We start from the raw sequence: 20,508 nt of genomic DNA, 5'->3' as shown, positions 1-20,508 counted from the left end.
CCTGTTTTCCCAACACCATTTATTGAAAAGGCTATCTTTTCCCCATTGTAATTCTTGCCTCCTTTGTCATAGATTGACTAACCATAAAAGCATGAGTTTATTTCTGAGCTCTCTATTCTGTTCCATTGATCTATGTGTCTCTTTTTATGCCAGTACCATACTGTTTTGATTACCATAGCTCTGTAGTGTAGTTTGAAATTAGAGAGCATGATACTTCCAGCTCTGTTCTTTCTCAAAATTGCTTTTGTGTTTCCATACAAATTTTAGAATTAAATCATCTAGTTATATTTGATCTGGTTCTGTGAAAATTGCCCTTGGTATTTTGATTGGGATTGCATCAAATCTGTAGATTGCCTTGGATGGTATGGTCATTTTAACAATATTCTTTCAATCCATGAATACAGTATATCTTTCCATTTATTTGTGTCATCTTCAATTTCTTTCATCAGTGTCTTATAGTTTTCAGAGTACAAGTCTTTTACCTCTTTGTTTACATTTATTCCTAGGTATTTTATTCTTTTTGATGCAATTGTAAATGGGATTGTTTACTTAATTTCTCTTTCTGATAGTTCATTATTAGTGTATAAAAATGCAACAGATGCAGATATCTGTATATTAATTTTATAACATTCAACTTCACTGAATTAAGTTATCAGTCCTAATAGTGTGTGATTTTTTTCTAGATTCTACCAGTAACATTTTATTATACTTGCATTATCACATATCTATCCTTATATCTACCCATTAATCCATCTTGTTTTGGGTGCACTTCAAAGTAAATTGCAGAGATTACTACATTTATCCCTAAATATTCTAACATACATATCACTAAGTAGAGTTCAATATTTGTTTATATTTTTCCTTTGATCTATAATATACATACATACAATAAAATGCACAAATTTTAAGCATGTATTTGCTGAGTTTTGATAAATGCATATACTCATGTAACTCAAATTCTTATTAAGATATGGATCATTACCAAGTTCTAATAGTTTTTTGGTAACATCTTTAGGATTCTTTATATATAGTATCATGTCGTCTGCAAATAGTGACAGTTTAACTGCTTCCATTTCAATTTGGAGTCCTTTTATTTTGTTTTCTTGTCTGATTGCTGTGGCTAAAACTTCCAGTACTATGTTGAATCAAAGTGGCAAGAGTGGACATCCTTTTCTTGTTCCTGATCTTAGAGGAAATGCTTTCAGCTTTTTATCATTGAGTATGATGTTAACTGTGGGCTTGTTATATATGGCCTTTATTATGTTGAGGCATGCTCCCTCTATACTCTGTTAAGATTTTTTATCATAAATGTAGATGTTGAATTTTGCCAAAAGCTTTTTTGTATCTTTTGAGATGATCATAAAATTTGATATACCACTTGATCATGATGTTTGAGTGTTTTAATGTATTTCTGAATATAGTTTCCCAATACTTTATTGAAGATGTTTGTATCTATGTTTATCAATGATATTGATATATAATTTTCTTTTTATGGTATCTTTGTCTTGTTTTGGCATCAGATTTATGACAGCCTCATAGAATGAGTTCAGAAGCATTCCTTCCTCTTCAATTTTTAAAAATAGTTTGAGAATGGTAGGTGCTACCTCTTCGTTAAATGTGTGGTAGAATTCACCTGTGAAGCCATCTGGTCCTGGGCTTTTGTTGGAATTTTTTAAATTACTGATTAAGTTTCATTACTGGTAATCAATCTGTTCATATTTTTTATTTCTTCTTAATTCAGTTTTAGGAGATTATGTTTTTAGAAATTTATCCATTTCTTCTAGGTTGTACATTTTATTGGCATACAATTGTTTGTAGTAATCTCTCATGGTCCTTTTTATTTCTGTGGTGTTGATTGTAACTTCTCTTTCATTTCTGATTTTATTTATTTGGGCGCTCTCTCTCTTTTCTTGATGTGTCTGGCTAAAGGCTTGTTTTGTTTATCTTTTCAAAGAACTAGCTCTTAGTTTCATTGGTCTTTGTATTGGTTTTTTGGTCTATATTTCACTTATTTCCATTCTCATCTTTATTATTTCTTTCCTTCTCCTAACTTTGGGTTTTGTTTATTCTTCCCTTTCTAGTTCCTTTAGATGTAAGGTTAGGTTGTTTATTTGAGATTTTTCTTATTTCCTGAGTTAAGCTTGTATCGCTATAAACTTCCCTCTTAGAATGGCTTTTGCTGTGTCCCATAGGTTTGGATCATTGTGTGGTTGTTATCTGTCCTTAGGTATTTTTTCCTGTTTGATTTCTGCAGTGATCCATTGGTTGTTTAGTAACATGTTGTTTAGCCTCTACATGTTTGTGTTTTCTGCAGTTTTTTCCTGGTAGTTGATTTCTAATCTCATAGTGTTGTGGTTGGAAAAGATGCTTGATATGATTTCAGTCTTCTCCAGTTCATTAAGACTTGTTTTGTGGCCTATTATATGATCTATCCTGGAGAATGTTCCATGTACACTTGAAAAGAATGTGTATTCTACTGTTCAGGGATAAAATGTTCTGTATGTATCTATTAAGTCCATCCACTATAACTTGTCATATAGGCCAGTATTTCCTTATCGATTTTCTGTCTGGATGATCTGTCTGTTGATGTAAGTGGTATTAAAGTTGCCTACTATTATTATATATTATTATGTAACTGTGAATTTCTCCCTTTATGTCTGTTAATATTTGTTTATATATTTAGGTGCTCCTATGTTGTGTTCATATGTATTTACAATTGTTATATCTTCTTGTTGGATTGATCCCTTCATCATTATATAATGTCCTTCTGTGTCTCTTGTTACAGTCTTTGTTTTAATATCTACTTTTTCTGATATAAGTATTGCTACCTGGGCTTTCTTTTTGTTTTCAGTTACATGGAATGCCTTTTCCCATCCCTTCACTTTCAGTCTGTGTGTGTCTTTAGATACGAAGTGAGTCTCTTGTAAGCATCATATATATGGGTCTTGATTTTTATCCATTAAGCCACTGTCTGTCTTTTGATTGGAGCATTTAGACCATTTACATTAAAGTAATTATTGATAGGTATGTACTTATAGACCTTTTGTTAATTGTTTTCATGTTGTTTTTGTAGTTCTTTTTTGTTCCTTCTTCTTTTAGACTCTTCCCTTGTGATTTGATTACTATCTTTAGTGTTACGTTTGGATTCCTTTCTCTTTTTTTGTGTGTATCTATTACAGGTTTTTGGTTTGTGGCTATCATGAGGTTCATATATAACAACATATAATCATATATATGATTATTTTAAGTTGATAATGTCCTAAGTTTGAATAAATTCTAACAACTCTTCATCTTCCCCCCACACACATTTAATGTTTTTGATGTCATATTTTACATCTTTTTGTTTTGAATATCCCTTAACTACTCATTGTGGATATATATAATCTTATGCATTTGTCTGTTGACCTTCTGTCCTGCTGGCTTTATAAGTGGTTGATCTACTACCTTTACTGTATGTTTGCCTTTACTAGTGAAATTTTTCCTTGCATAATTTTTGTATGTCTAGTTGTGGCCTTTTCTTTTCTGCTTAGAGAAGTCCCTTTAGCATTTCTTGTAAAGCCAGTTTAGTGGCGTTGAACTCTTAGCTTTTGCTTGTCTGTAAAACTGTTTATCTCTCTTTCAAACATGAATGGTAACCTTAACAGGTAGAATATTCTTGGTTGTATGTTTTTCCCTTTCATCACTTTGAATATATCATGCCACTCCCTTCTAGTCTGCACAATTTCTGCTGAAAAGTCAGCTGATGGTCTTATGGTATTCCCTTGTACATAACTAGTTGCTATTCTCTTGCTTCTTTAAGATTCTCTCTTTATCTTTAATTTTTCCATTTTAATTGCCATTTTAATTTCATTTAATGTGTCATGGTGTGGACCTTTTTGAGTTAATCCTGTTTGGGACTCTCTGTGATTCCTGGACCTGAATGTCTGTTTTCTTTCCCAGGTTAGGGAAGTTTTCAGCTATTATTTCTTCAAGTAAGTTCTCTGCCCCTTTCTCTCTCCATCTGGGTCCCCTATTTGCAAATGTTAGTATGCTTGATATTGTCCCAGAGGTCTCTTAAACTGTCTTCATTTTTTAATTGTTTTTTCTTTTTTCTGTTCAGCTTAGGTGATTTTTTACTACCGTCTCATCCATTCCTCTGATCCATTGCTGATCAATTCCTCTGTATCACCTAATCTGCTGTTGATTCCTTCTAGTGCAGTTTTTATTTCAGTTATTGTATTCTTCAGCTCTGTTTGGTTTTTCATTTTTCTAACTTTTTGTTGAAACTTTCACCATATTCATTCATTTTTCTCCTGAGTTTAGTGAGCATCTTTATGATAATTATCTTGACTCTTTACTGGCCGGATTGCTTACCTCCACTTTGTTTAGTTCTTTTTCTGAGGTTATGTGTTGTTCCTTTGTTTGGAACATATTCTTCTGTCTCCTCATTTTTCCCAATTCTCTGTGTTTATTTCTAATGTTGGTTACATTGCCCAATCTTGGAGAAGTAGCCTCATGTAGAAGATGTCCCATGGGCCCAGCAGCATGCTCCCCTCTGGTCACCAGAGCTGTGTAGTCAAGGGATGCCCTTATGTGGGCTGCAGGTGCCTTTCTGTTGTGGTAGGGCCTACTACTGTGGGCATGCTGGGGGCAAAGCTGGCTTTGACTTGGTTGGCTGCAAGGCCTTGCCTTGTGCAATGGCTGTAGGCTGGCTGGAGGGCAGGGTAAGCTTCTTGCATGCTTTGCTGCATGGTCTAGTCAGGGGATGTGTGGGGTCAGAGTCTTTTTATTATCTTGAGAATGCAAAATAGAACCATTTTATTATGCTTTATTGCTTTTTTTCTCAATGCAAGGTGCAAGATTCTGTTGCAGGAAGAGTGAAAACATCCTCTATTGCATCTGCTGCCATTAATAATGTAAATTCATCCCCCTTTGGATTCCATCTTCTCCCGCCCTCAGTGACGTTTGGAGTGCTCGAAGAAGGACACACCTATGCAACCACTGTAAAGCTCAAGAATGTTGGAGTGGACTTCTGCAGGTGAGGCCAAGGCTCCAAGTGTATGCTCAGATCACTTTCCCCTACTCTGTGACTTTTCTTTGGTTGCCTACATCAGTGAATGTTTATTGAACTGAATTGTAATTACACCCTAACTCTTGAATCTTAACATCATTCATTCAATCATTTACTCACTAATTCATCCATTCATTCATTATTCAACAAATTAGTACTTACCAAGCCTCAACTATAGAGTAGGTATTTCTTTGCCTTTCCATTAATTTTTATCCATACTTTGGTTAGAAGCACCTCAAGACCTGATCTGTACTAGCAAAAAATGAAAGGGAAGTTGTACAAGTGTTCCAATAACTAATACACAAAACAATAACTAATGCACAAAACTTGAAAGTCTATTTCTCAAATCTACCACCAACTATAATACCAGCTAACATTTGTTGGCACTTTGTGATCTAAACATGATTTTAATTACATTAATTCTGCATAATTGAGGCAAAAAGGAAAAAAAGTTAACCCTTAATCATCAGGGTCATTTTGACTCTGATGATGTGACTTGGAATTATAAACAAGTACCTTAACTCACAGCCTGTACTCCGAATAGAAAATATACTGTATCTGGCATTAAGTGACAAGAAAGTCACCTTAGCCCTTCATTTTCAGATCAAAACCAATAGAATTTTAGAGTGTGTAGAACCTTAGAGACTATTATATAAAGGAACAAACTGAGTAACTTGTTTTAAGGTCTTGTAGGCTGCAGCAAGGGTAGATCTCAGATCTCCTGAGTACCAGCTCATTGGAGCACCTTGCTTTATCAACACCGCTGTGGTCACTGCTTCTTGTGGGAGATCAGTCCTTCCCACTGGGTCAATATACCATGTATCTATGCCAAGACAGCTCCCAATCACAAAATCTCCTCTATACTATTTTGAATTAAGCTTCAGGATTATGTCGAGTTTTTTCCCCCATAAAAATGGGATACATGTTTATTTCAAGCGCAGAGTTATTCTCAGGGTCAGTAGCAAGTTTGAGAATGTTTGTGATTCTAAATTCAGGATTGGAAGTCAGATGGAGCAAAGCTACAGGAGCATCTGATTGAAAAGATCACCGGCCCATTTTAATTGAGGTGAATTCTCAACTTCAGGAATCACATTTACTTCCTCACAGACAACCTGATGAGGGACCCAAGCCGCCAGATCAGACATTATTGTTTAGGTTGTTGCCACAAAGTGGGTAGGGAGAAATGGAGAGTCAACCTCAAACGAATTAAAACCACCCATGCAGACCCTGTGTATCCAGTACAGAATTTTAGTTTTATAGATTTCAGTCCTCAGCTTGTTCAACTCAGCCACCACAGGGCAGACAGCAAAGTGGCTGGTAGAGGGAGTGGAGTAGATGGAGGTAGGCTTCCCTTGGCATTTTAATTTACTCCAGGTCTTTAACCTTCGGGCAGAACCCACAAACCACAGGAAGAGGAAGAGATCAATAGGCACCACGTGTGAGCACCGGGCTTTTCAAGTTCACCAACATTTTCTGAGCCTTTTCTGTTTCTCTTCTCCCCAAACTTGCAAACCCCATACCATGGCAGAGAAAGACTGGCTTCCATGCTCTGCTGCTTTCCAAAGGAGCCTTTATTCTTCAGCTTAATGACCTGGCAGTCAGTATGTGTGTTCACGCTGGCAGCTACACTGCAGTGCACTGCAGCGCCAGCCAAACCTTCGCCACCTTCTGCCCAGACCCGAGCTGCTCGTCAGCATCTGAAAACAAAGGGTTGAAACTCAGGTTGGAGTCAGTTTGACGCCGATGAAAACTGTTGGAAAGGCAGTTGTGAAGCAGGCCCCAGATTCTTTTTCCAACTGGATATTGGGTTGTTTTTCTACTAGTCTGGACCCCTTGCTCCTGTGTAGGGAATATTAACACCTTTCTGGTTTTATTACTTCCCAGTTCATTCGTGCTCATGTTTTTCATTATGGCATCAATTTATTCCCATCTTTTTTCCTGGTAGGTTTAGGGTGAAGCAGCCCCCACCCAGCACAGGACTGAAAGTGACTTACAAACCTGGGCCTGTAAGTCCTATGTGCTATCTGTTGTGTGTGTCCACGTGTGTGCGTACAGATATGTATATGTTTCCAGTCAAGTGATTTTTAAGTCGTTCTACCTGTTTCAGTTTAAACCATGTTTAAGTCTACTTTTTCTAGTATCTTAAACAAAAGATTCCTGGTATTGGTTCAACATCTGGCTTGATGTCACTTACTTCATGTAACAACCATGAGCAGATCTGTGTGTAAATAGAGTTAAACTTCCAGCTATGGAACCATTTCTGAAGTTCACTTCACTTGTCCCAATACTGCAGTTCTATACTGTTGTCTGAAAATACCTTTTAAAACATTAAATACGATTTAACATGCACTTGGTAAACTGATTACCTAAAGATATCCTGTGACAAATCCTTCTGCAAAGTGAAAAATCACTTGAAAAACAAATATTTCATTGTTTACATTTTATGTAAATCTGGTTTGTTCTCTTGGTATTTGTCAGAGAATATTAGTTAATAACATATTAAGAAATAGTAGTATATTTAAAGTCACCATCTGTCTCATTTCTCCAAAAATCTCTGAAAAAACAAATTTTAATATGTCAATCTGTTCTGATTTTATTTGATACATTCCCCCAAATAAGGTGTTTAGTATAAAATGTGTATACTGCCACTTACTTCACATTAGAATTTCAGAAGTGTAGTATGTTATAAACAAAAGGTTGTCTCAAAAGATAACAAAAATCACACTTTCAATCTTAACTTTTATTTCTTGGTCAGTATATCATCTTGCTGCTTTAACACGCCTTTCATTTCAGTCAACAAGCTCTGAGTTCCTCCCATATGCCAGTGATAGTGCCAGGGTACAGGGGATGTTAAAGATGAGTGAGACACATAAGGAGCTTACAGAGCAGGACACATGGTGGGCACTCGAGAGATGTGTGATTGAGTGACAGACGATGTGGGGAAGCCACAGTTGTTATACGTTGACACAGAAGCATCGGTTGGCTATAGTGCAAAGAAAGTTGGCTTCTTGTCCTGGCTATGCTACCAAGCAGCTCAGTGATGTTTTTGGTTAATTAATCCTCTGCACCTTGCTTTCCTCGTCTATAAAAGAAGGAGCTTAGACTGATCACTTCTTAGCCCTCTTCCAGCTCCAGTATCTTATGATCTATATAAAATTGTAGTACGCAGGCTGCAATTTCCAAACAGAAATACATTTTGGGATTAGATCCACTAATTCATGAGCACCTCTCCAAGACAATGCATCATTGTACTGTGTCAAAGTTTCAGAATCTTCACAACATAAAGCAAAAACACAGTTAAAGCAAGCTTTTCTCCCACTGTTCTGGGAAGTTAGCAAATCTTTTTCATTTAAAGTAGGGATTAGCCAAAAGCCAAACAAACGACTGCTGGACGAACCTTTATACGTACTAAAAACCCAGCTTCTATTCTTTGAAGCTCACTCTATACTGTTTGTTATTATTTTTTTTTTTTCTTTTTGATAGTAGGTTTTGGCTCTGGCAAAGAATGTAACCTCTAGACTTCTCCATATCTAAATCTCACCACTGTTCATCTTGGTTCATTGCCAACAGTGAATGAATGTACTCCAAGCCTGGGTAAACCTGTGTGATAACAGTTCTCCAGCTGCCCTTGTGCAGAATGTCATCATTCCCCGGCCCTGCTCTGGTTGTTGGGCTTGGAGGGCTAAGGGCTTGGGTCTCAAAACAGAGCTGTTGGATACTCTCCAGTGTGCAGATAGATGCTCACAAGCACACTGTTGAAAAAACTGAAACATTTTTCAATTCTATTATTTATAAAACTCTATTGAAGAAAAAAATTCCATTCGTACCTAACTGCTTTCCATGTGGTAGTTTCTTCTGATTTATTTTTTCCAGATAACTGTTCTCAAGTCTGCTTTTTAACCCACCTCCTAGAGAGGCAGCTTAGAAACATAAACAGCTCTTTCTTTCCTGGCTAGTGTTCTTTTCAAGGAGCAAGGCAAGAAGCCTATTCCTTGCTGTGTTTCTTCTTCTTTATGTATCAGGTTTCTTTTTTGTTGGTACAGACCTCGTCCATGTAGCTTTCGGATCTAAGCAGTTTGGTATTTAAACTAATTCTGTCTCCCTCTACTGGCTTTGCCACATTGCAGGTCCTATATTAGGAATACTCTAAACCAAGGGGCAGGGCAGGGGAATTGTGGGATTCACCCAGTCTCTTAGATTAAATTTAAGATGAAACATATTTTTCTTAGATTAAATTTATCTTTATCTACAAGGATGACAATAAATAGAAACTTGCTACTGATATTCAAGAAATAGCACAGTTACAGACATCATGAAAGTTTGCCCTCCAGCATCCTGGCATTTAGTTTCCTTATGCTTTTTCCTAAATAGCACTTGATGTTCTCCTTCAGCAATTTTTCCTGGGTCCCGCTTACTCAATGGAATTCAACCTAACTAATCCATGAAGTAATTCTTCTAAATGCTAGAACAGCAATCATTCATTTGTGCCAAATTTATAGATGAGGAAACAAGATTAGAGAGTTTGAGTAACTTGCCCAAAGTCATGTTAAAAATCAAGATTTGAACTCATACATGTCTGATTCTAAAGCTACATTGTGTCTTATAGGTGGCTGCTGGTTTGCAGGCAGAACTGAAAGTGGAGTTATTTGCCATGGCTTTTGGAGAGGATGGTGCCAAGGGGTCAGCACACATCTTTCACAATATAGAGATTATGACTGAGCATGATGTCCTGTTCTTACCTGTGGAAGCAAATATCCTTTAAAGTTCAATTTGAGTAGTCATATATAGTGCAAAAATTACATTTGAGCAAGGAGAATTCAAAATGCTATTTTCTAATCCCCTCACATCTGCACTCTGTAGCTTCATTTATTCTATTTTTAAAATCAGAGTTAAATTTCTTAGGACAAAGACTTGTATCTTCTTTCATCTTTGAAAGCATCTAGCAAAGTGCCTAACATAGTACATGTGACTGTAAGTTGGATAAATCTCAATATTATTGGCCATCTATGGGGTATCAGACAATCAGAATTTTTTAAAAAAGCAAGTCTTTGTCATTAAAAAAACACAACAACTTGTAATCTTGATGGGGGATAGGAGATACCTTATTGTAGAAGTTGAATGGACATACACTGAATTACAATACATTCCTTCATACTGGTGTCTCTTGCAGATAGAATATACAGATATCGAGAACCTATTATATGCAAGGTACTGTATGAAATATTTTATCAAATATAAAAATGAAAATTGGACTCTATCCTAAAAGACTTACATAGTCTGGTAGCAGAAATAAAGTTTTCACACTTGATTCCTATATTGTACTCCAACAGCATGAATCATATGCTACTTTGCGTTACAGTTATATCTATTTGATATTTGAGCTGGGTCTTATAGAATGCAAAAACTTTTGATGAAAGGAGACTTAAACTAGGAAGAATGAACAAAAGTGTAGCAATAGGAAATCTCCAGGTGTTCAGAAGGGGAAGCAGGGAGTTCAATTTGTTGAGAGATTACAGTATTAGTAATATAGTGGGAAAGTTGGTTGGAATCAAGTTATGGGAGATTTTGAATCCTTGGCTTGACTTTATTATATAAGCAACAGTGAATCATTGAAATTCTGATCCAATGGGTGATATAATCAGCATATCTTTATAAAAATGAATCCAGTGTTATTGTACAGGATATGCTGAAGGAGAAGAGTTACTGGATATGCAAAGAACCATTGGAAGGCTACATCAACAGGCCACGTGTAAGGACAAGAACTATAGTGTGGCAACTATAGTTGGGAAAGAGGGACGTGGATGAAAGACATTTGGCAGGGGGCACTGTAAAATCTAAGGTGTGACCCACTGAGAAAAGGAAGTAAGAGGACATAAGAGTTCACCTGCAAGGTTTGGGGCTCAGGTAATGAAACATGGAGACTCAGGAGTGGATCTCAATTGAACAGTCAGGGCTGGAGATATAATAATTTTAAGTGTCAGCTACAGAGGTGATGATAGAAGGTATGCGGAAGGAGAAGAAATGTGGAGTCTGTTTAGGGAGCAGGAGAAAAAAGAGGCACCAGTGGAGACAGAACAAGCAATTAGCAAAACATGAAATATCTCAAAGAATTTCAAGGGAACTATGGACACAGTTGACAGATGCTATGGAGATATCAAGGAGACTGCGGATTTAAATAGGACCACTAGATTTGGTTGGGACAAAACCCAAACTGCAGAACGTGAAGAATGCCTGGGTGTTAAGAAAGCAGAAATATTGAGTATGGATACATTTTCAATTTAGTATTAAAGGAAACAGCAAGAGTATATGGTACCTGAGAGAGTACCTCAGGGAGGCAACAGGGAAAAGGAGAGATTTTCAGTTTAGTGTGTTTGTGGGCTGGAAAGAGTGGATCAGAAGAGAAACATTAGAAATATGAATGAGAGGACTGAACCAGCAGTATCCAAAAGAAGGCAAGAGAATAATCAAGAACAGAGCTGAAGTGTTAGTCTTGGCAAGGGAGAGAACAAAGATGGCTAAGGATCCAGACATTCTGAGGTGAAAGAAATTTAGGGGAACTTGTGTCAGATGACCTTGATTTCAATAGAAATGGAGTTGGATTCATTTGTTCATTCTTTCAAAGATCATAAGTTTTTCTAATGTGCTAGACATTGGGGATACAGCAATGAACAAGAGACACACATTTCTGCCTTTATGTAAGCTTACATTCCAGTGGGAGGACAGACAATAGACAAAATAAGTGCAACATGGACTACAATGGTGATAAGTACAAGGGAGAAAATGTAAAGTAGGAAAGGAAGTATAGGGAGTGTGAAGGATTGCAGTTTACAGCAGGGTGGTCACGAAAGACCTCACTGGGAACAATTTTCCCCCACTCTGGGAACTAAATCAAGTCCTCTTACATCCTCTTCACACAAGTTATTAGATGCCGATCCAGACTAACTGAATCCCTGTGGCTGATCACAGCAATTAAATAATTTTGCATTTATGTTAATAAAGTTTCTATTTCCTTGCTTATAGAGACCATCTGTCAGGCACAGAGAGATGGGGAAAAGAGTTTTATTAAATCCTTACTCTACTTCCAGTGACAACAATGATAGTTCATAGTCCATTTCCCAAGGCCTGTCCCCCTGCCCCTCCCCACCAAAAAACCATGAAATCTGGATGCTGATGTGGTCTGGGACCTGGTTATGGTGACTGATGGCACCTACAGAAAGGCCAGTCACCCTTAGCAGAAAACATACTCTAGGGTGAACAGAAGAAATTACAGGAGATCAATAGCCATCCTTCATCCCCTAAACCTGGCGTGCAGAATTTGCATTAGACAGAAAATACCTAAAATTGAGCTAAATGTGCTAGAGATTCTACAATGTTATCTGAGTTTGCATGTACAAATCATTTGTTCATGAAAGTAATAGTCCTTAATGGGTATTTTACCAGTTTTAACAAGCAGCAATTATGATAAGAGACCAAAAGATTTTCCCCAGGGAAAAGAAAACCCTATGGTCCAGAAGATTTCTACAGCTGCTTCCCCTGCACTTGGAGTCTTCATGTCCCGTAAAGTTTCTCATTAGGTGTCAGGTAAGTAACAAATTTGTAATTTGATTGTCATCCATTCAAACTTGAAGCCTTAGACCTTGCATTTGTTCCCTTCTTCATACAGCCAGCAACCAATGAGCCACTTAGTCTGGTGGAATGAAAATATTTGTTTTTAATAATTATAACTACCCCTTCATAGTCATAAACTATCTCATCCTCATACTATCTACAAGATAGATATTTTTCCCACTTTATAAATAAGGAAACCGAGGCTCAGAGAATCCTGAAGAAGTAAAAATCTAACCTACTTCAATGTGATTCTAAAGTTCATTCTTTCAAGTGCTATTTTTGATGTTGATCGGACTCTCCAAAAAGCAAGGGTACAAACACAAACAGCAGGATGCCCTTTTGGACTTGAGAATTTACAGTTAGGCTAGTGGTTCTTAAATTTTTTGGACTCAAGACTCCTCATGTATTCTTAAAAATTATTGAGGACCCCAAAAACCTTTTGTTTATGTGGGTCATATTATCAATATTTACCAAGTTAGAATTAAAACTTGGAAAAACTTATATTTAAAAAATAAACCCAGTATATTACCATAAATAAATTGTTAATGAAAAATAACTTTTCCAAACAAAAATTAGTAAGAGTATTACATTTTTGCAAATCTTTTCAATGTCTGGCTTAATAGGACATAGCTGGATTCTCACATCTGCTCTGTATTCAATCTGTCACCATATCACACATCACATAGTCTCTGGAAAACTCCACTGTACGCTCATGAGAGAAAAAGGCAAATAGCATCTTGCATTAGTTTCCTAGGGCTGCTGTAATAAATCTGTATTTGTGTCTCGAGGCTGCCATAACAAAGTACCGCAGACCAGGTGGCTTAAAACGATATTTATTCTCTGACAGTTTGGGGGGCCAGACATTTGAAATCAAGGTGGCAGCACGGTTGGTTCCTTCTGGAGGCTCTGAGGGAGAATTTGTTCTATGCCTCTTTCCTAACTTCTGGTGGTTGCCAGCAGTCCTTGGTGTTCCTTAGCTTGTAACTCACTCTGATTTCTGCCTCTGTCCCCAATGGCATCCTTCCCTGTGTATTTCTATATGTCTCTCCTTATAAGAACAATAGTCATTGGTTTTAGGGGCTACTCTAATCTTGAATGACCTCATCTTAACTTGATTGCATCTGTAAAGACCCTATTTACAAATAAGATCACATTCATAAGTCCTGGTAGACATGAGTTTTGTGGGGATAAACTCAGTACAGTCCACCCTCTGGTTCCCCAAAATTTATACCCATCTCACATGCAAAATGCACTCACTCCATCCCAGTATTTCCCAAAGTCTTCACCTATCATGGTGTCCTCTCCATCTATGGACTTGTGAAACTAGAAACAAGTTGTCAGCTTGCAAAATAGCATAAGACATTCCCATTCTAAAAGGAGAGAATGGAAAGAATAAAGGAGTCACTGATTTAAGTGTTTGCAGTGCAGCGGGGCAGATTTCCTAAGGTTTCAAAGCCTGAGCATAATTATCTGTGTCTTGATCTGCCCTCTGGGCCAGAGGCTTCACCAGCACCCCCCTCTAGACCCACAGATGCCTTGTGGGCCCCACCCTCTCAGTTGTTAGCCTGGGACAGTCTTATCCTCTGGGCACCCCATTTCCTGCTTATAGAAGCCCAGAAGTCTGGCAGCCTTCCTTCATTTCTTGTCTCTGTCCGCCAGGCCAAGCAGGCAGTGTTTCTGCTGATAGAACATTCTCAAAAACCATCAGTCTTCATGGATATCAAGGAGATCCACGCCATTAGACGTGAGGGTTCTCCACAGGTCCTTCCTGGATAGTCTCACCTCTGTTCCTAGCTTCTGCTGAGATGGTTGATTATACTCATGGTCACAAATCTAATTTCTCCACTAGGTTTTCCAGCTGCACCCTTGATGAACGCTCCAGAGCATGCCTTAGCATTTCCTGCAATATGGACTGGCTGTGAATTTTCCAAATCATGTTCAGGTTCCTTTTTGCTGACCATTTCCTTCCTCAGTTTACCCCTTTCCTCTTGTTTACTATAAGCAGCAAGAAACCAGGACACATCTTCCATGTTTTGCTTGGAAACGTCAGCTGGAAATCCAATTTCATTGTTTATAAGTTCTACTTTTTACCCAAAAGCAGAACACAATTCAGCCAAGTTTTCTGCCACTTCGTAACAAGGATCACTTTTCCTCCACTGTCCAATAACATATTCTTCATTTCCATCTGAGGTCTTAGCAAAATCACCTTTAATGTTCATATTTATACCAACATTCTATTCATGATGTAGGAATTCTCTAAGATGCTTAAAGTGTTCTTTACTTTCCCCATCACTTCCTTCTGAACCCTCACCAAAAGTGCTTTTACTGTCCATTATTTCTACCAACAACAGTCTCTTCAAGGTAATCTAGACGTTCTTCTATCATGTAGCTCAAAATTCTTCCCGGTTTCACCCATTACTTGATTCCAAAGCCACTTCCATATTTTTAGGTATTTGCTATAGCAGTACCTCACTTCCTGGTACCAAAATTTGTTATCAGTTTCCTGAGGCTGCCATGACAAATGACCATACTGGGTGGCTTAAAACAATGGATATTTATTCTCTTGCAGTTTAGGAGGTCTGAAACCAAGGTATTAGAGTTTGTTCCTTCTGGAAGCACTGAGGGAATTTGTTCCATGCCTCTCTCCTAGTTTCTGGTGGTAGACAGGATCCTTGGTGTTCCTAGGGTTGTAGCTGCTGTCACTCCAATCCCAATCTCTGCCTCTGCTGTCATGTGGCCTCCCTCCCTGTGTGTCCTCACATGGCATTCTTTTTTTTTTTAATTTTAATTTTACTGGAGTATAGATGTACAATGTTGTGCTAGTTTCAGGTGTACAGAAAAGTGATTAAGTTATACATATACATATATTATTCTATTTTAGCTTCTTTTCTCATATAGGTCATCACACAACATTGAATAGAGTTCCCTGTGCTATACAGCAGGTCCTTGTTGGCCATCTACCTTATATATAGTAGTGTATGTTTATCCCAAGCTCCTGATTTATCCCTCCCCGCCACATTTCCCCTTTGGAAACCATAAGTTTGTTTTGATATCTGTAAGTCTGTTTCTGTTTTGTAAATAAGTTCATTTGTATCATTTTTTAATTAATTCCACATATGAGTGATATCGTATGATATTTGTCTTTCTCTGTCTGACTTACTTCATTTAGGATGATAATCTCTCGGTTCATCCATGTTGCTGCAAATGGCATTATTTCATTATTTTTTACGGCTGAGTAATATTCCATTGTATATATGTACCACATCTTCTTTATCCATTCATCTGTCAATGGACATTTACGTTGCTTCCATGTCTTGGCTATTCTAAATAGTGCTGCAGTGAACACTGGGGTGCGTGTATCTTTTTGAATTATGGTTTTCTGCAGATATATGCCGGGGAGTGGGACTACTGGATCATATGGTAGTTCTATTTTTAGTTTTTTAAGGAACCTCCATACTGTTCTCCATAGTGGTGGTACCAACAGTGTAGGAGGGTTCCCTTTTCTCCACACCCTCTCCATCATTTATTGTGTGTAAACTTTTTGATGATGGACATTCTGACCGATGTGAGGTAGTACCTCATTGTAGTTTTGATTTGCATTGCTCTGATAATTAGTGATGTTGAGCATCTTTTCATGTGCCTTGTTTTTTTTTTTTAACGTAGAGCTGTTTGTATAGTTTAGAGATTAACCCCTTGTTGGTTGCTTTGTTTGCAGATATTTTCTCCCATTCTGGGGGCTGTCTCTTCATTTTGTTTATGGTTTCCTTTGTTGTGCAAAAGCTTTAAGTTTAATTAGGTCCCATTTGTTTATTTTTGTTTTTATTTTCCTTACTCTATGAGGTGGATCCAAAAAGATATTGCTGAGGTTTACGTCAAAGGGTGTTCTTTATTTTCCCCGAAGAGTTTTAGAGTGTCTGGCCTTACATTTAGGTCTTTGATCCATTTTGAGTTTATTTTGGGGTATGGTGTTTGTTAGAGAATGTTCTAATTTCCTTCTTTTACATGTAGCTGTCCATCACATGGCATTCTTATAAAAGCAAATCATTGGATTTAATCTTATCTAGAATGACCAATCTTAACTAATTATATTTGTAAAGACCCAAATTCCAAATAAGATCACATTCATAGGTTCTGCTGCTTAGTTTGGAAGTCCTTTTCAAGACAAAGTTGAAAAAGGCACCACATTTCAGTTCTAAGTCAATGTTAAAATCAGCTTCTCCCTCTTTTTCTTTTTCCTCTTCTTTTCTTCCAAGTGGCTGGTAGCATCAGCAAAAAACATAACTTCACTTTTTGCCTCACATTCCCTCTTGAGAAAATCAAGACCTGCCATGTTGAAGCCGATAACATCCTGAGAAAGAATACAAGAGAGATTAAATAAACTTCCTCTCAATTCAGTTCAATATCGCAGCATATGTGAGTCAGGGGAACCAAAGCTTCATGTGTTGTTACTCATCCTTCCCTAAGGGTTTTCCTTGTTTGTTTGTTTTTTTGTCTACTAGCTCTAACAAAAACCTCATCTTAAATATACATGCATGTCAGGTCAATATCACCAAAGATAGGGCACAGCACACTATGCTACTTGTAAGTAACATACACACTAGAATTTTCCCCTCCTTGTTCTGTCTCTACAAAGACACTTACCCGGACTTGGCTGACTTTTGAAATAGTTGTTTCCTTTAATTTTTCAATCACTGGCACAAGCATTTGGTTGCTAGTGATCTGGCCAAAGTGAATCCTAACAAAAATAAAACCAGGCATGTCACAAAGAAGGATAGTGGTTCTAGCTCTACCTGTCCCTTCTAGAACTAGCAAACAGACAAAATGTCCAAAAAAAAAAATCATTTTGCCAATCATGGGAATACAGAAATGCTTCTATGAAAAAAAACTAAAGAAGTTTCTTCCTACTATTCAATTCTATCCAATAACAATTTTTAAAATACTATCCTAACATTCAACTCATTTGCAAAGCTGACTCTTTGCAATCTACCCAGTGGCCACAGATTTTGACAACGGCATTCTATGTAAAGACCAGAGGAAAATGAGCCTTCTAAGAATTGCTGACTCAAAGATTTATTAATATTTCAGCCAAAAAAAGAGATGATCAAACTCTGACCTAGAGTACCAAGATGCCCTTGATGATTCATGCTCCTTTAACCTCCACATTCACCCTCACCCTCAGTTGTGATCTGCCATATCTACCTGCGAGGTAGCACCCATCTACCACCCCAATATGCTAGAAATATTCACTGTGTTTCTCTTAGAATCAGTAACCCCGATTCAATAGCACATATGCCATAGCAATTAAAAAATAAACTGTAAATATGACAACAGAATAATATAAACATATCATTGTTCTTCATTTGCTACTATCCTGAAAGAAATAAAGGAATGAAGGGTTAATGATCATGAAAAAAGGCCAATTCACCAAATACACCTGTTTTCTTTTTAACTATTTGGTATTGGCTGAGCAGTTTCTGATTTCCTAATAGCATTTTAAGGAATGTTCAAATTTGCCTCTATTCCTGTCCTCTGATATAACAGCTTGAGACTGGGGGACACAGTGGAAGATAAGAATATATTATGCCTTTGTAAATATATTTTCCCTCTGTTACATATTAATAAGAATTCTTCCTATTTAAGAATATAATCTAATGAACGTTTTCTTTATGTTTCTTAGTTCCCTCCAAATATGCCCCTATCCTTCCATTTGTACTTGTAGAGACCTGGGAAATAAACTGACTACTCCTTAAAATGCTATTATGAAAATAAAACCATTTGGTTTAAACTCAATAGTCAAAAAGAAACACTGAGGCAGACTGGCCATTCAGAGATGGGCTTTCAGCAAACTGACTAGAACCAGAACTGCTACCTTAGACTGTAACCTGGAGACCTCCGCCTGCCTGAGCATCCTTAGCAACATAGTACCTCATGCTACTTAGAGTTGGGTCATCACTAACTGCATTTTATCGAGCAAGACTGACTCCAAAGGATAAGAATTATGTCAGGCAGCACTGAAATTCCCAACAGTCTCTGAAACGGAAACATCACATTTCTTAATCCCAAAGCATGGACAGCTTCAGGTGAGGCACTACTGGAGCAGTTATGCGGATAAGACATGATATTCTTTTGGAAAGGACGTTACCTGAGGAGAAAGAAGAGGCACCTACATAGAAGTTCAATATCAGAGCCCTGCTGGATGAATTCATTAAAGAGCTTAAGAATGTCTGGGACGTAAGAGAAAGGCAGCACAAGCAGAGATTCTTCCAGCTCACTGAAGAGGAAAAAATAAACATTAAAAATGCCACGTTTCTTAACATAGTCAATTTAAAAATCTTTTCCTCTCCTATTTTTTTCTTCTACTTTTATACTTGAGTAGATCTTACCCATCCAGAGTTAAACATACATCTGTATTATGAATGGTTCTCTCTTTTCAACGTTTTGGTTTTCTATATTTAGTATTTTAACCTACTTGATGCATTCTTGTCCATGGCAGGGTAGGAGAATCTAACTGTTTTTCTTTCAGATAGCCAATTTCTTTAAAGCCTTTTGTTGTATATCCCATCTTTATATGATACTTCTTTTACCATTTATTGAGTCCCTCTATGTCATAGAGTGTTCTAGGGCTTTAGAGTCTGTTTTCATAACTGATTCTGACAACAATCCGTACAGGTGCATTTTTACAGCTTTTTAATCTAGGAGAACAGCTCCCTCTTGTTCTTTTTCTGGTTTGTTTTACTTTTCTTGAGCTAGTTCTATTATCATTTCATCAATTCCAACTAGAACTCTCAAGAGAATTTCAATTGGGATCACAAACCTATAGACTAGTTTAAGAAAAACCAAATCTTTAAAACACAGAATCTTCCCATCTAGGAATGCATCGTACCTCCATTACTCTAAATTTTCTTTTACATTTCTCTAGCAAAGTTTCATTATCTTAGATAGGTCCTGTTTGTTTCTTGTATGGGATATACTCAGATATTGTGATTTGTTATTAAAAAAATGATAACTCTCAGTAGATCAAACTCAAATATTATTTCAAAAATGAATGACAAAAGATATTAAAAAATTCTTAAAAAACCAGTAAGAGAAACAACTATAAAGCACAAGAAAGGGAAAGTAAAAATTCACAGGAAAAAATACAAATGGCCAACAAATATAATAAAATTTTAACTTTGTTAATTAAAAAGGAAAATAATGCAGTACCACCTTTTGCCTCTCAAACCAGCAAAGAATTTTTTAAAAGCTGGTAAAAGTCATTACAAGCACTCTGACAGTAATTAAGCAACATAAACCTTTAAAAAGCTCATGTCCATTGATTAGTTAATAAACTGCTAGGACCCTTAAGAAAAATAATCAATGATGATGACAAAGATTTATATATAAAGGTGTTTACTAAGGCAGTATTGATAACAGCCAAACACATATGCACCACCCAATAGTAACTATATATACAATGGAATATTTTGAACTAATTCAATGTTGTGTTTTTGAAGAATATTACTAAAGTGAGCAAGTGCTCAGGAGATATTCTGTGAAAAAGGACAGGATATAAAAATGTATACATATGATTCCAACTGTGTATGTATACAGAAAATAAGCCAAAGGAAATATACAACAAAAAATGTTAGCAGTTGGTACCTGTGACTGAATTATAGACGATTTCATTACCTATGATATAAAGTAGCACTGCCCTTCATTTGTGCTTTTTAAAAGTATTCAATATCTCCCTTCATATTTTAGGAGGAAACTTCTAGTTCTAATTCAAAAAGAACATTATAATGAATTATTTTCCATCAAAATTTTGACATAGTTAAACCTCTAAAGAAGATAACCATCAATTATAATGTCTG

At 36.8% G+C, this 20,508-nt stretch overlaps 2 protein-coding genes across 4 annotated transcripts in view; one reads left to right on the top strand and one right to left on the bottom strand.

Moving 5' to 3' along the window:
- SPAG17 (sperm associated antigen 17) overlaps positions 1-12,685 on the top strand; it is a 218,614-nt gene extending 205,929 nt beyond the window's left edge. The window contains exons 45-48 of the mRNA XM_060009438.1: positions 4,833-5,017; positions 6,996-7,056; positions 9,657-9,801; positions 12,488-12,685. Coding sequence (XP_059865421.1) covers positions 4,833-5,017; positions 6,996-7,056; positions 9,657-9,801; positions 12,488-12,624 — 528 coding nt within the window. The 3' untranslated portion in view covers positions 12,625-12,685. The remainder of the gene's footprint in view (positions 1-4,832; positions 5,018-6,995; positions 7,057-9,656; positions 9,802-12,487) is intronic.
- Positions 12,686-15,536: 2,851 nt separating this feature from the next.
- Positions 15,537-20,508, bottom strand: part of WDR3 (WD repeat domain 3) — a 38,494-nt gene continuing 33,522 nt past the window's right edge. For all 3 annotated transcript variants that reach the window (XM_060027920.1, XM_060027911.1, XM_060027930.1), the window contains exons 25-27: positions 18,801-18,929; positions 17,300-17,393; positions 15,537-17,006 (exon numbers count right to left, since the gene is read on the bottom strand). In XM_060027920.1, the coding sequence (XP_059883903.1) occupies positions 16,851-17,006; positions 17,300-17,393; positions 18,801-18,929 (379 nt within the window). In that variant the 3' untranslated portion in view covers positions 15,537-16,850. The remainder of the gene's footprint in view (positions 17,007-17,299; positions 17,394-18,800; positions 18,930-20,508) is intronic.

The sequence above is a fragment of the Delphinus delphis genome, chromosome 1 (genome assembly GCF_949987515.2).
Source record: "Delphinus delphis chromosome 1, mDelDel1.2, whole genome shotgun sequence".
In the NCBI taxonomy this organism is placed as follows: domain Eukaryota; kingdom Metazoa; phylum Chordata; class Mammalia; order Artiodactyla; family Delphinidae; genus Delphinus; species Delphinus delphis.
The sequence above is the reverse complement of the archived record's forward strand: the minus strand, read 5'-3'. Positions and strand labels throughout refer to the sequence as shown.